Below are 16,295 nucleotides of genomic sequence, written 5' to 3'. Positions count from 1 at the left end.
AACCGGAGAGGTGCGCCACTGGGATAAAATTAAAGGTTCTTGTTTGTGCGGCCAGCCACGCAGGGAAAAGTAAGGTGCTCTGAAAGGCCAAGGTAACGTCATGTGTTGCCCAAATCTTTACACCGTCTGCGAGGTGAAAGCAATAATCTGATGAGACGAAGCTTAGCCCTGTATCATACAGGAATCAGAGCTCTCTCCCTGTCTCTCTCTCTCTCACACACACACACACGCACACACATACACACTGAGTTAGGTGGGACCCTCCGTGTCACACCTGGCTGAGGGTACAATGAGCCAGGACCCCTCTCTCTCTGAGAGAAAGGGAGCAGATTGCCCACTGTTTTCTTCTTAGTCACAGTGGGTTACGCTGCATAACTATGGAGTTTTCATCTTAAATTCTGAGCATATTGAAGTGTTCCTTAGCCCAGCTTATCTGAGGCAGATGAAATTGTAAAGCTTCACTGTAGGAATATGGCACAGAGGCGACATAGCTGAGCTCTAGGTTATCCCCGGTTCAAATCTGCCCCTACCGCTTACCTCAGTCAGGTTGCTGAACTCTCAGTCTTGGGCCCTCGTCTGATAAATAGGATTAACAAAGGTTAATGCCTCATAGGGTGCTGCCAGGGTCAAGTGCATATAAACTATTAAGTGCAGTTCTTGGTATATAATAGGTATTCAATAAATGCAACTCTAAGTGTGATTATAATTGTTTTATTTCTGCTATTGCTTAAAAAAATCATATTTTCTAATGTTTTCTAAAGTTCCAGGTTAGTACAGATGATAAGGATTATTCAGAGGTTTCCTCCCATTCACACCCATGAGGACTCATTTGGAAGATTTATTTTTTTCATAATGCCTGTTCCTCCAACCCTTCTGGCGTCCCACCATCCAGACCATACATATGGGTCAGGGCCAAGGAGGTTATTAATCAAATGGAGCCTGAAGGAAGTGCTTGGGATTTGTTTTAATTGTGGTTTAAAGAGCTTTCCATGCTACACTGGCTTGTAAAAATGCCTGCATGTTAAAAATGAAGTAAATTTGAGTAAAATCTCCCAACTTCTGGAGCATTGTGTACCACAGTCAGAGGGTCTGTGAAGAAAAAAGAAGGCAGGTGATAAGACTTTTCCGAGAGGAATCTGGCTTAGGCCAATTTTTTTTTTAAAGTCGGGACATGTAATCTGTCCCTGTCTTCATTTGTTCTTATAAATGGGGAGGAACTTCAAAGCCAAGCAACATTTTGAAGTGCTCTTGCCCTGCCTTTGGGGAACAGTGCACCTAAAGAACTGGTCTTTGGTTGTGAGAGAGACTTAGCATTTTCCTTTCAAAGGCAGTCATCATTTTTCTAAATGAATTCTACTGGTCTGATGCTCTTTTCTCTAGTTGAAACACATTTCCTCCTGCCTGCCCAGGCAGGGTATTTGCAGTTGAGTGATCTTGGTTCTCTTTGTTCCCCCATCTCTGATGTGCCTTTGATAGCGGATGGTTTCTCGATCTTTGCGAGCAAATCCAGATGACCTGAAGGACCCAATTAAAATCAGCATCCCACGCTATGTTCTCTGCGGGCAAGGAAAGGACGAGCACTTCGAGTTTGAGGTCAAGGTAAGTGCCCCTTCTTTGCTGGAGGCTTGAGGCCAAGGCAGTGCGTTTCTCTGTCTTTTTTGTAAAAGGAGAGGAAGCTACCTGTGCAAATCTTGTTTTGTAAGATATCGGTCACGCCCTTCTTTAAACCAGCGTGTGAAAGCCTTCACTGCGTAGCGCATGGAGAGAGGTTATCCTGTGGAAGGTAGTGGCGGTTGGGGGGTCAGGCACACATGGAAGTTGCTGTCACTCCCAGCCCCACAGGCAGGGTGACCAGCCATCCCAGGGGGCCCCGGATTTTCCTGCATTCAGCACTGGAAGCCCATGCCCTGGGAAACCCTGTGTGCCAGGCAAACCAGGACAGCTGGACACCCTACCCAGGGGTTTAGGCTCAATTTTCTTAACTATAAAAATGGGAATAATAATATCTATGTCACGGGGATACTAATGCATATAAAGCACTGAGTCTCGTGTCTGGCATGTGATAAACAATTATAGCTATTGCTATTGTTACTACTGCTGTTTTTATTGTTTTTATTATTACTGATTAGGAAGCTTTCCTAATCTGTTTTAGGCATTATTTTATTTATACAACTTTTCAGGAAGAGATGTGCCTGTTTCGTTATATCATACTTTGAGAAATAATGACTTCATCTTTTTCCTAATTTATTTCCATTGACTCATAACAAACACTTCATTAATATTGTTGGCCACCATCCCCTCCTCAAGGAATTAATGATTAATCACACTTCCTCATTTTCAAGGATAGACGAGGGTATTGATGTAATGACATTCACCAAAGTCACAGGCACATGGCTGCGTGAAGGTGTTCTCAGAGGTGGTCTTGGTCGGATCAACACCAGACTGGAGACCTGGGTGCTGGCTTCTTTAGGCCCTGGTTCTGCTGCAGTTTGCTGAGCGACCCTGAGTGTTTCACCCCCTCTGAGCCTCAGTTTCCTCATGGGTAAAATGAGGAAATTGGATAATACCTCTGCTTTCCAAATTTCTTCTTAGCTGATCCCTTTGTGGAGCAGCTATTGGTGGAGCCTGGCAGGGGAGGAGCCTGAAGCCAGCCCTCCCCACTGCCCTGCTCCAGTGCACCTGCCTCCAGAACCCCTAGGTGACCCCCCGCCTTTAGACACTACATCCTTCCAGTCCTGGAGAAAGTGCAGGTAACTGCTGTTATCCTGTGTCCTTGATCCAGCACCTCCCCTCCCCTGACTTACAGCCTCACTTCTGCTCAGTTCCTCTTTCAGCCATTTGAAACTGTGTGTATGTGTGTGTATGCAGAGTTCCTGTTGTGTATGCATGTACTGCTCTATGCATATATGAAAATAATTTCTGAAGCTGTGTTTGTATTATATCCATATTTCTAAGTAGAGGGTAAAGACTGGCTTTTACTAGCTCAACATGTGAATTCTCCAAAACAGAGCTCACAGCACTGGAAGACATGCGTCTATTCCCCTTCCTGCCCAGTCCCTTCCCCCAGCAATGTGCAGGGGTGGCTTTCTGGGGAGTGTAAAGCTACACCTTCCAGTGCATCCCAATAGCACATAGTCCCTTCTGGGACTGTGTCTGTATTTGCCTCCAAAGATGTATGTCCTGCCAGCCGATGTCAGAGGCAGGCTGGGAAGCTGAGGCCGTGCCAGTCTGTCTGCTCTCTGAGAAGAGCATGTTCTGTGCTGAATATCATTGAATGTCCCCCTTGGTCAGCAGAATGCACCTGGACAATACATGTTGCACCAAATGGCAGGTAGCACCGCCAGCTGGCTTACAGCAGTCATTTTAACACTCCCGCTCCAAGTGCTTTTTGGTGATTGGTATGTGAAATCAATTAGACCACATTACACTTGCCATTTCCAGTTACTGGGACCAGAGTGGGTAGAATTTAATTTTTAAATTCCATTTCAGCATGATCCAAAACACCGGCCTAGGAACTCAGTGGTTAAGGCTAATGAAGGATGTCATACTCTTGTTATAGAAATAAGCTGATGTTTCCAGCATTGTTTTAAAGTCCCTGCCTTTTAATTTACATATCAACATGGTAAAATAAGGAAACAAGCCAACACTGGTGTTTTTTTAAAAATATTTTGTTTCCTGAGTTTTTATTCCTGTAAAAACTGAAAGTAATCTTTCAAGGTTGTCTTCCGGTTCCCCTCCTGGAGTGGTGACCTCTGCTCTAGCCTCTCCCCCCACCATCCCACCACGGGGTTCACTCCACTCGCTGACCAGAGCTCCCCACTCTACCTCAAATACATGACATCCAAACCCACCTGCTCCTAATTCTAACCATCCGACCGTTATTGAAGGTGCCATAGTGACAGTCTCCTCTTGCCCCAAAATGCCACCTTGTTTGGCTGTAAGTCCTGGTCAGCAGCCTGAAGAGAAGGGGAGAAGCAGAGACAGCAAGGGTGAGGAGTGACAGCAGGAAAGCAGAACCTAGAGGAGGTTTCCAGCACAGGCTTCCCGTCCTTTCACGGGGGTTTAGACACGTGGTGAGCCCTCCCTTCTAAACCCATTATTGCAGCCCTGGCGCCGGGGAGACGCTGAGCCCTCTCAGAGCTGCTGGGCCTGCCCAACAGAGCAGCCCCTGGAGGTGAGATGCTGTGAATTGTAAACTTCAAATTTTGGTATCTTGCTTTTCTAACTGAAGGACCAAATGACGGGTGGTGCTACCGGGTCTGGTGGCACTTCTTAAGGCAGTGGGAGCAAACTGGTGGTGAGTATTGTTGATTATTAGGCCTGAACAGGTGTTTAAAATTTGAAGAAGTTGTCAACATTTAAAACTTGGGAGGTTTGGCATGGAAATCCAGATTTTTCCAAGTTTCTGTAAAATATTAGAAAACACAGGCACCCTAGGCTGGGCCGACCCCCCGGGTCGCAGCACTGGCCGGGTCCCACAGGACAGCACTGGCCGGAGCAGAGCAGTGGTGGCCCCTTGGCCTCAGGCTTGAGCCTCCTTTGCTCTGCCACTCACCTCAGAGCTCCCTGTCTCCGAGGCAGTCATCTGCTAGAGGGGTGGCTTCTAGTTTCCCACAAAGTCCAAAGCACTTTACAGAAGGGCTCATAAACCAAACGAAGTCTCTGATCACTCAGTTTACTCATCAGTTTAAACTCACACAGAGAAGCCGGGGGAGGGAGGGGCGGTGGGCAGAGCTCACTGCCTGACCCAGGGACACACCATGCTCTCCTGTCTTCTCCCTGCCACCTGCCTTGGCCTTTCCTGTTGTGCTTTCCAGTATGGAGTGTAAAAAAATTTTTTTTTAATCATTACACGAGGATATTTTTTCCATTGCTTTTCAGAGAGAGTGGAAAGGAGAGAGGTAGACATCGATGTGAGAGAGACACACTGATTGGTTGCCTCCTGCATGCACCCCGACCTGGGGCCTGTGATGGAGCCTGCAACCGAGGTACGTGCCCTTGGCTGGAATCGAACCTGGGACCCTTCAGTCTGCAGGCAACGCTGTAACCACTGAGCTAAACTGGCTGGGGCCAGGACAGAGTTTTGAGCAAAGAGCCTTTGCAGACACAGGGTGCCTGGAGCAACTCACACTTGCTCTGTAGGAGAGTGGCTGGCTGGTGGCCCGCTGAGCAGCTCTGGTTCTCACGTGCATTTCTTGTGTAGAGCATGTGTCGGGCCAGCATGGGACCAGGCCAGTTGTCACTGCGCATAGTCAATTTAGAGTTGGCATAATGTCAGCCCAGAGCGGGCATGATCACGACTTAGCCCTGTCTGTTTCTAAGGAGCATTCTGGTCGGTTCTGTCCTGTTTGTTCTAAGTTTGGCATATTTATATTTATTTCTGTGTCTTACCGGTTATAGGCCTGTATTTAGCACATCTTACGGATTCTGTTGGGTCTCACAAGCTGCTGGCTTACTCGGTATCTTACACATTCTGTGGGATTCGCCCTATTGCATTAGCTTCCAGCTCACCCACGGGCTGCGCTTAGCCTTTTTCACGCTCTCACCCATCCTCCGTCACAGGGCGTGGACACCCGCTGTGCCCCTGTCCTCTTACAGGCATGGGCCTCCTGGGGTTTTCTTCCTGAAGGCAGCTGGGTTTGCAGCATCTCTTCAAGGGCGGACACTAGCATCTGTCAAACAAATCTAAGTCTTCTGAGCCATACTGGATTCATTACTTACTCATTTTAATGGACCTTCTACATATACTGATTTCTGCACATTTTAGAAGTTGAGGCCATATTTTAGTTTTGTCCTAAAAGTGGTGGCTGCTTCCAAATCCTTGCCTGTTCTCAGCATTTGCTGTCATTTTTGCGAATGTTTTAACTTATCTTAAATTCTGGCCGCGTCACAGGCACTCTGTAAATTGGGGCGATGGCTGAGGCTTTGACCCACCTGGGGAATCTGATGGCTGATAGACCTGCCAGGAAGCATGAAGGGAAAAGCCCAGAAAACTTGCAGTTTGGGAGTTAAAACAATCACACCTACAGCCAGAGAAATCTCTACTTATTTGGCAGGACAGAAACGAGAGCCACCCCAGCCTGTTAGATAAGCGGTGCACTAATACACCTTTTAGGAATCCTCCCGACTTGATGGGGCGTAATGTTCAGAAGGATCTGTGAGTTGGCATCAGAGTCCCTGCTTATTAGAACCCTGATAGATTGTCTCCCTGCACGTGTTTTAGCGTAGCCCGGGTAGACGAAAGGTTGCATGGGGTGTGGTCCATCTAGACTCAAGTATTCAGTTTGCGTATTATTTTTAAACATAAACAACAAGTGAAGGAAATAACATTGGGATTTGGAGAATCATACTTTTATTCATGTTTTGTTGTGTGTTTTTTAAGTGCCCCTCCCATCTCTTTGAGAACTTTGTCTTTCACTGAAAAAAATTAAGGAAAAAAGCATTCCTTTTCCCTGTTTTCACCAGAGCAGCTACTGTCTTTTATTACTGTCACTTGAGCGTGTGTTTATCGTCACAGAGTAATTCCCGCACGTGTGAGAAATGAGGAAGAAAGGAGATTGAGTCGCAAGCACAGAAGACTCAATTGTTACCTTGTGGCCGTACCTCCAATTGCCACTTCCATCTCTTTTCTTCTATAAGAGTATATTAATATTTTTCTTAATTTCAGAATTTTGGCAGTTTTACATCTCTTCCTAGAATAAACTTCTTTTAAAATAACCCACAAAATGGTTTGACTCCCCTTTTTGCAACTGCCGTCCGTGGATGCCCTTGCCTTTCCCTGGTGCAGAATCAAAGGCCTCTTTTTAGGAACGTGACACGGTGCCAAGAGCTACCGTTTATTGAGCAGCCAAGCACTCTGCTAGTTGCTGCCCATTTTTTTAGTTCATCCGTGGGTTATCATTGCTTACGCATCACAGAGAACGTCATTTGGAAGCTTTTCCAAGCGCCTGTGACCCTGCCGAGTTAAAATTGCATCCGTGTCATGTCAGGGGGCCCGCCTTTCCCGGCAGGGGTGGCGGGGGGGGTGCTCCTCAAGGGGCAGCAGGCGGGAGAGAACGCCAACAGCATAGGCTGCCTGATTTGGGGGCATGTCCTGATGGGGACCCCCCAGAAGGCCTAGGCAGCTGGTGAGTTTGAGGTGCTGATCGCCCAGGGGCGGGAAGACTGACCGGGCACCCGGGCGGGGCCTGGAGGTGAGCGGTCAGCGGAGAGGAGGTGAGCTAGGCCCGGAGGGGTTCAGGGCAGGCAGCAAAGACAGGCAGCAGGCTCAGCACACGCAGGGCGAGCGCGCCTGCTGGAAACCCAGAATCGCCGGTGTCGTCTGTCCGCAGAGAGATCTGGTGATCTCAGAGGTTGAGCAGAGCCTGGAGCAACTGAATGGCAGTCGGCGATATCTATGGGACGTTAGTGGGGCGTTGGCTTCTTTTACCACTTCCCGTGTGGTTCCATGTGCAACAGTTTTCTGAAGAAATTTTAAGTGAATATAATGCATTAATGAATGTTGCTAAACAGATTTAAACATTTGGAAAATATTGCCTGTTTCCTCAAACACGTTCATAGTTACGTTGCTCCGTAAGATTCTATTTTGGAAAAATCTGACAAAACTTGTTTTGGTATATACTAGGTCGATTTTAGACCATTTCCTCCCAAGTATTGCTAAATACAAGGAAATTTATTTTTATATACTTGATATAGCCCCTTCAAATGTTGTTAAAAATAAATGTTGTTGCGCTGGCTGGGTGGCTCCGTTGGTTCGAGCATCGCCCCATACACCAAAAGGTTGCAGGTTTGATCCCCAGTTGGGGCACATATGGAGGCAACCAATTGATGTTTCTCTCCCCCCCCCTTCCTTCTTCCCTTCCTCCGCCTCTCTAAAAAAATCAATAAATAAACATATCCTCTGGTGAGGATTAAAAAACATTAAATATAAATAAATGTTGTTGAAGGGAACTCTGTAACTGTTTAAATTGGAGCCAGAATATTTTTCTTTGTATAAAAACTGTTATTTCCTCCTTACACAGATAGATATACACAGCAAATATATACCGAGGACAGATCTTAAAATCGGCAATCCTTAAACCAGCAGAATATGTATATAACATAAATCTGTGGAAAGCACTCAATTAAGAATTGTTTATAAGTAAATGCAGTTCATCTTTGGCTGTGTTTATGGTGTTTAAGTTGTGCTTGATCATTTTATGGCCCAGAAAAGATGGGTTTGTGTCAGCAGAACCATTCAGTGAGAGAGAAGTAATGAATTTGCTCTTCAATGATATGTAGTAACGATGCCCTACAGTCTCAACATCGAAGAAAATAATTGAGTGTTTTGATCTGATATATCTGTCACAGCGATCCTCTGTCTCTGTTCTCTGCATCCACTGCTCATCCCGTGCCCAGTTTTAATCTAGGGCAAAACAGGCCTTTACTACATACTTTCCCTTTATGTATAGTTTTTCCAAACCTCATATGCGCTGTTTCTCCAGCTCTAGGTATGAGGTGTCTCTGTTATAGAGAAGAGATTGACCGTGTCCTGTGGAGAGAGGACACCTGTGGTTGCCTTGCCCTCCATCTTCATTCTTCATCATCATTGTCTTCATCTAGGTTACAGCTGGAGAAATTTGACATGCTAATCACTTTCTGATAATTTGTAAATTGTTTAAAACAATTTTTTTAGTGACTTTCCTCTAATTAATGCTGATTTATTTTGATTTTCCTGGTTAATAGATTACTGTCCTCGATGAGACATGGACTGTCTTCAGGCGTTATAGTCGTTTCCGAGAAATGCATAAAACATTGAAGTTAAAGTATGCAGAGGTAAGTTCTGAAGTTATTATCTCCAATTAAGAACATTGATTTTATAGAGTAAATGAGCTGATTGCATTATCAGTGTCCCGCCTTTAGACATTAGCTTATGTGTCACCAAGTTTTATTTCAGTTACTCATCTGTCAAAGATAGCTTTTTAATTTTTCTCCTTTGTTTCCTTTCTGTTCTACAGTTTAAACATTTTCTGAATATAAAATTTTGCAAGTGATAGTAAAGTGACAGTAAATGAACTATTTTCCATAAATTTTATGATCAATTTTAAATAAATATTTTAATCAGTTTATAGCTTCTCAACTGTTAGTGACACCTATTAAAATGAAATATTAATAAATTCCTTGGTATAGATTTACCCCTTTTTCCTCTTAAAAAAAAGACTACATTAATGTTTAGATTTCTTAATGAAAAGTAAAGTCATAGAAGTTAATTTGCCCTCAGACAGGGAGGGGAGCTAGGTAGTAGATTCAGCATGCATTAGACCAGATAGCCAGGGTGAGACAGTAGTAATTTTGGGGGGGCAAAGATTAGTTTTAAAATACTTTTAAACAAAGAAAGTCATCCTTAAAATTAATGCATATCTTCTAAGTGAATGTATTATTATTATTACTTATTTTTTTTACTTCCACTAAACGAAACCTTGTAAGGCACAGCTCTTTGGGAATTTGGGGTTAAACTGCCTGCAAGTCAATCAATAGTCACTGCCTAGGTAGGCCGCTTTTCCTAAGGATTTCCGTGACATTCCCATGCCTTCCACTCTTTCTTATAAGATACACAGTATAAAGAGAAATACCTTTTGGTAAGTAAAGTGGTTCCTTGATGGGTAGAAAAAGCTTGAGGCCCGGTAAATTTAAGCCGTCCCTGAATTCTGTTGTTGAGCTATCATATAGTATTCTACCTGAAATGGAAGAAGCTTCTGCTATGAATTCCAGTTCAGGGTTCCCATGCAGGTCCATGAATTTTATTCTTAGTGCTGTGGGAAACCACTGAAAGATCTGAGCATTGAAACTCAGCTGGAATTTTCACTCTATTCATAGATGACTTCTCATAGAAACCCTTTTCCTGAAGACAGACTCATGATCTAAATGATTACCAAGACTGAACATTGTTTTCCATGTTGAGTCCAACTTTGTGACCTCTAATTTCTTTCTCATACAAACAAAAAATCTAGTTATGAAAGATTAGCGAAGCTAGTATAGAATCCCAGGAAGTTTGACTCTATTTTTTATTTCTAAACACACAATAATATACAAATAAAAATGTGGGGGGAAATATCTAAAAATGCATTAGCATCTCATTCTAGATCTAGCTAAATCTTATTTCAGAGAGAGAACAGCATTGCCCATTTAACATTTTCAAGATGAAGCTTATATGTCAAGTTGGATATCAGCTATATTTTTCTGTAAAGTTCATTTTTCTTTTGTGTAGCCTGACTTCACATAGTCTTACTTGCTAAGTGTTTATTGGCAGTTGAGATCAATAATATGTTTATTATGTACTCACCATTGCTGGCTCTGTAGATAATGTTCATCTTCTTGAGGTAAGCAACTACCTTGAAGTAGCCTTTTTGGGCTGATAACATTCTAGAAATCACTGAACTTGTTAAGGACATACCTTCTTCAGAAAGCAGAGGGTTCATGTAGAAGGGTGCTGGAAAGTTCCTCTTGTGGATGACTGTTTCCTAGCCAAGGGGAACGTGTTTTACTTACCTCGCTGCTTTTCCAAATTGGGCTCAGTATTTCTGTGGGAGTAGAAAACAGAGAACTCTTGCTCTCTTAATTTCAAGGGTAACAAAATGGCTAATGTTCATTTTTTTCATGATACATATTAAAATTACCTACTCATAAAATTGCTAGTCCAGAAAAAATATTGAAAAAACACGTATGAGTATAAAATATATGGAGTTTGTAATATACTTACCAAGATAGAGAATCTTTGTTCACCTTCAGTTCTGGTTATAACTTATAATCTTTTGGAACTTAGTCTAAAATTATACCTATTCATTCACATTTCCTTCTGGAATTTTAGTCATGTTCTCTTGGGGGATTGATATCACAGTTCCTTCTATGGAGATTTTTTTTTTTTCTTTCAATATTTTTTTTTTTCAGATAAGTTACATGTTTATGATAAAAGATTGAAAAATTTCAAAGACATGTGCATAGAATGTGAAAGTTTCTTTTAATCTAACCCTCAGGGGTAACCATTTGTAGTGCCCTCAGAAGGTCTTCCTGGATCCAACTAGGCATTCAGTCTTCCAGGACTCCCACAGGCCATACTTGGCGGTGTCGAGAGACCAGGAAGGATGTGAGACAGGGCCCCCTGCTCCCCAGCAGTGCCTGCGAGCAGCCTGCTCAGTGCCTGCAGCTGTCCACTGCTGTTCTGCGTGCCCCCCACCCCTCCACCGTGTACGTGGGCTGAGCTCTCACCAGATGTACTGCATTCTTCAAGATTTTTAAAGCTATCCTTTTATATTTATGTATTCATTTTCTTTAATTTTAGCAGTTTCTTCTGGATTCTAAGTAGGTTTCCCTTTAGTTCTGAATTAATTTGTCTTCTTGATATACTGACAAGTATTGTGGAGAAGAATCGGTCCTCTGTCTTTTTTCTCTGTTCCCCTTCAATGAGCTTGTATGGAATCTTAATCAAATCAAACCCTGTGTTTTCAAATCCCAGGTCTGTAAAATGATAATACCACAGCTAGTTTGTAAAACTTGGGAGAGCCTCAGATAAAGTATGTTACTGAGAGCACTATGAAGTCTTACACAGCACCTGCTAGAGAGTGTGTCTTTGAAATTTTCTCCTGCAGATCATTTCCACAGTACTCTATCTATACGAAACTATGTAATTTTTTACTCTATTAAAATAAGTATAATCCGTTTAAATATCAGTAAAGGTACATGCTCTGCTATAAAGCCTAAGTGCCTTCTTCTCTCGATAGAAGAGGCAGAGTTTCTACTTATTATGTTCAGTGCCCATGAAATCCGGATCATAGAGAGTCTGTAAACCCAAAAACATTGCTCATCAAGAAGCTGAAAAGAAACACTTTTAAAACCACATCCCCTTCAAGCACTGGAATGAACAGTGAAGACCTAGTGCCCCCTCTCCCCTGCCCCCCTTTTGAGTGAGTGTCGAGTAGGCTATGAACGTGTTTAACAAAGTCGGAGGACCTGGGGCGGGAAGATCAGAGGGGCACTGAGAGGTTCCGAGATGCCAGCCTCTGCCTGATTTTTAGAGGACTCTGAGTACATTTAACAAGGAGCCCTCCCTTCTGAGTGCCGGGGCCCAACAGGCACCTCCTCCCGGAGCATCGCCTCACGGGGGAAGCAGCACAGCGCCGGAATCGTCGTTGGGGGCCCTTTGTAACCTTGGCTGAGCATGAGTCCGAAGCACGTGTGTGTTGGTCCTTCTGGAGTCAAGAGGATGAGCCGTGAAAGTGGGATATTTTGTATAGTAAAACATGCAAACAAAATAAATGCTAAGGGAACTTTAACGGCCTTGTGTGGTAAGAGCAGAAGCTAGTGGAACAGGCCGTGTTGCCTCTGCATCGTGACTTAGTTATGATGTCATGAGAGTCCCCGAGTTTCAAACAGGATCAGCCTCCATCAGCCGCATCCCTAGGGGGCTTCTTCCTGCAGGGCTGAGGGGAAACATCTTCAAAGCCTTTAAGTAAAACATGAAAGACTGCTGTGCGAGAGCAACTCTTCTGTCTCCCATCTGGCAGTGTCTGGGTGCCCAGTAAATACCAGTGAGCCGAAGGAAATGGTTAGGCGAGAGGTTATGTAATTTGTATATGAGACTTTCAGTTTGTGCTGACAGAACCATCTCTCGTCTTCTTTATTTTCCAAGTAATTTCCCCAAAGCAGCACCCGAAAAGGGGAAGAAAAGAAACTGGCCACTGGCCTTGTATTTGTCTTGGACAGCTATTTACCATCCATCACTGAAATGCGTTTGAAACAGTTCTGTAAACAGCATTCCAAATTTAATATAAAAATTGCAAATCTCCTCACCACCCAAATTATAACGCTACCAACCATAGCCACAAGGAGCATCCAGTAAGCTTCAGATAAATTTAGCTGCATCGAGCCCTCGGCCTGCTTGAATTTTTAAATAGGAAACAGCTATGTAGGCAAGAATAGATTGCCGCCAGCTTCCTGACCTGGTTCCTTATCAGAGGCCGAGCTATCTCACTGTCTGATTTCTGCCTCACCGTTCTCTCCACTTGACAGATAAACAGTATTTAAATCACTGTTTTCAAGGGTGGATGAGGGATTGCAGAATGCATCAGAATTCGCTGGGCAGCTTTTCCAAGATATGTGGATCCAGGCTCTCAACTAGGAAATTCTGACTTAGTACATCTGATGTGGGGCCTGAGAATGTGGGGCTAGGGAAAAAGCTTCTCCAAAAGGATGCTCCCTGGACCACTGGTTGAGACACTGCCTGTCGTTTCTTTTGCACCCACCTTGGGAGCATCAGTCGATTTTTCATTATTATGTGTCACCAAACCTAGAAGGTGATTTCCAGTGACAAATAATCTTGTCAGAATTAATGACAGGCTAGTTTAAACCTAGGCAATGAAAACACTTTGATTGTCTCTTTGATCACCAAAGACTGTGAAACGGACTGTGTCAGGCTTCCCTCTGCGCCAGCGAGGGGACTTCAGTAGCAGTGGTCTGGGGCCATCTGTGTGCTATGATATGGACGTACTTAGATAGGCAGCCCAGGCTTTCCTTTTAGAAATGAGAAATCATATACGCAGAGGGAGTTTTATTCAAAACTCATTGAGACTTGGGCATAGACAAGGTTCATGTCTCTTGATTCCTGGTCCTTTCTTGTCCTGAGTCTCCCTCTTTAGGGCTTTATTCGGGGAAGGTGAGTTTTCAGAGTGCTCCACATGAGACCAAAGAGGGGAAAATACAGTCCCTGTAAAAATCTGCTGAATAGCTAGACCCCATGGACGGTACCTAGACATGGGGTTCCTTGTTTTGAATGTTGTGACAATGACAGGTTCCTGTGAGGTCTCAGTCCCTGAAAGAGATGGTTAACATCACCGTAAGAGATGGGAAATGCAAGCATCTGAATTAGTTCAACTGCATAATTATTCTTTAAAAATGCAATGTTAATTCTCAGAGATCTAAAATGTCACTTCCAAAAACTGTTGCGACATATATGAAAGGCCTGTAATCTGTCTTCACTGGCTCGTGCCTAGATAAAATCAACACTGGCTTTGGGAGGAGTGGGATTTTATGTGGAGAAGTTACTACCTGTATACCAAATATAAGGAAGTCAGTGCAGCCCTAACTGCATTTCCAACTGTGGTTTTATACCTGGGATGACTCCAAGTTCTAGCACTTCAGTGGCATCAGGACAGTAGCTTCCATCCCTGGTGTGTCCTGGCTGTAACTGTTGGCTGCTCTGCATGGACCACCAGCAAAGAATTCTGCCTCCTTCATTGAGCAGAATCATGAGAGCCTAAAGCTCTAGGCTAGGCACACAGCAGGTGCTCATAGTGTGTGGTACACTCGGGTTACCACGTCAGAGGTGTAAAGGTAGCCCGTTGCTCCTTTAATAACCCACCCAGGTTGTCCCGAAGAGTTGCTGCTTCGCGCCTCTAACAAATCAAACTTGGAGGCGAATTGCTTATTTGTGAGTGTATTTCTCGGTGACAGCTGTTCTTATAAGGCCTTGGGAGCTGCTATTAATTTTGAGTAGTCAGAAATGCTTCCATCTCGTCAGCTGTGAGAATTACAGCATCCCTTTGATGAATTTTTATTATTTGCATTTCTCAAAAGCTGGAGTGGCTGGAATTTATAGCCACAAACCTGCAGGGTGTGGGTGTTCCACCGCTGCTGGTTATCATGTAGGTTCACCTACTTGCAAAAGACAGGTTAGAGCAGGTTTATTATCAACTTAAAAATTAGAGGCTTGCTGGTCGAACACTCAAAGTAAAGTTAACAAATTGGGTTTTTGACCAGGCAGAGTGCCATATAGGATTATTCCTTCTAATCTTTAAAAACTGGGTACCAGTTAGGTGGTCAAGTATGACATGAGTAAAGCAAATGCCTAGTGAATGAGAAATGCCAGGGAAGTACACTTTTATCAGGTGGTAACAGAAGTCAAATGTTTTTATTAGTAAAGCTTTATTAATTGTTCTCGGTTTTCTTTCAGTGATTTATAATCTAGTTTTAGCTGTTTAATTGTTAGACAAGCATAAAAGATAGGCAAGGCTTTTTATTGCTCATTTTAATTTCTTTTCTATATTAGGGCTGTCATTATTTATATCCAAAGGAATAACTTGCCACTTATCAAAACCTGTGCTATCTGTCGCCTCTGAGACTACCTGGACTTTATATGGGGTCTGTCTAGCCTTAAAAGTAAAGTTGGCCGAGAGAGAAAGGCTTCTAATAGGAGCAAACATTTCCATTACATTTAGTTTATCTTTGCGACAGCAGCAGACTGACTGACCTATCTTATAATGCAATAAGCATTGTAGTCAGGATTTGAATGTGATGGTTCTTAAAAGATAATTGACTGCATAGTTCACTGGGACCGGGAAAGGAAAAACCAGCTCGTAGATGGAGACTTCACCCTGAGAGCATTAAGATCGTTAAGACACACTGCAAAGCAACAGGGGATGCTGACTACATTTCTAATATGCACGCAGCCTGCGAGCTTGATGGACGAGTGGATGGGTACTCAATGTTTCATTTTCCCAAAACCGAGACTCACAGATGATTCTGTAAAATGCCTGTGTTCGTTATAAGAGGCTACTAATTCTCTTATCCGACTCTGGATGATTTTTCACACAGCTCTATTATCAACTCAAAAATTAGAGGCTTGCTGGTGGAACACTCAAAGTCAAGTTAATAAATTGGGTTTTTAGACTTCACAGGCACCGGAAAAGAGGAAGACAAATTTCGCTGGAAATCAGTAGCCCCCAAATTATTGATTATGTTTTTCTAATGGCTTTTCTTTCAGTTCTTTGGTCTTTAGAATGTGTTTTATTTACTGATTTGCAGAACAAGCTTGTCATTATGTTTCTTTTCGGCCAAAAAGAAAGTGCTCTCTTAATACTTGTTTGTTGCCTGTGTTTTACTCTGCATAATCAGATTTCATAATTATACAAAGTAGACCACAGGGCTCTTCTTAAATTTTCTTCCAGTGTTCTCCAGGCCTCTCGTGTCTCCCACAAATACCCAATTTATTTGACCCGAGCCATCATTTTTAATTTTAATGTACAATTTTCCCATAAGAGCTCAAACATCTTTGCATCATTTCCCACTCCTGCTGTAAAGGTAATGGCTATAGAAGGAAAATAGATCATTTTAAGGTTTTCTCATGTGTGCTGCATTCCTATTTGTGTCTCTCCTTTTTCTACTCCACAATCTCTTAAAAGTTAATATTTTATCGCTATGTTGGGTTCTATTTTCCCTCTACCCATCGTTACCTTGCTTCAAATAAGAATGCTGTGAAGATTTTC

The 16,295-nt window shown here is 43.3% G+C and overlaps 1 protein-coding gene across 1 annotated transcript in view; it reads left to right on the top strand.

Annotated features, from left to right (window-relative positions):
- KIF16B (kinesin family member 16B) overlaps positions 1 to 16,295 on the top strand; it is a 197,312-nt gene that overhangs the window by 145,504 nt on the left and 35,513 nt on the right. Inside the window, exons 23-24 of the mRNA XM_081148758.1 lie at positions 1,477 to 1,599; positions 8,725 to 8,814. Coding sequence (XP_081004884.1) covers positions 1,477 to 1,599; positions 8,725 to 8,814 — 213 coding nt within the window. The remainder of the gene's footprint in view (positions 1 to 1,476; positions 1,600 to 8,724; positions 8,815 to 16,295) is intronic.

Source organism: Miniopterus schreibersii (genome assembly GCF_964146895.1).
Source record: "Miniopterus schreibersii genome assembly, chromosome: 10".
NCBI lineage: Eukaryota > Metazoa > Chordata > Mammalia > Chiroptera > Miniopteridae > Miniopterus > Miniopterus schreibersii.
This window is presented reverse-complemented; position numbering and strand designations above follow the sequence as displayed.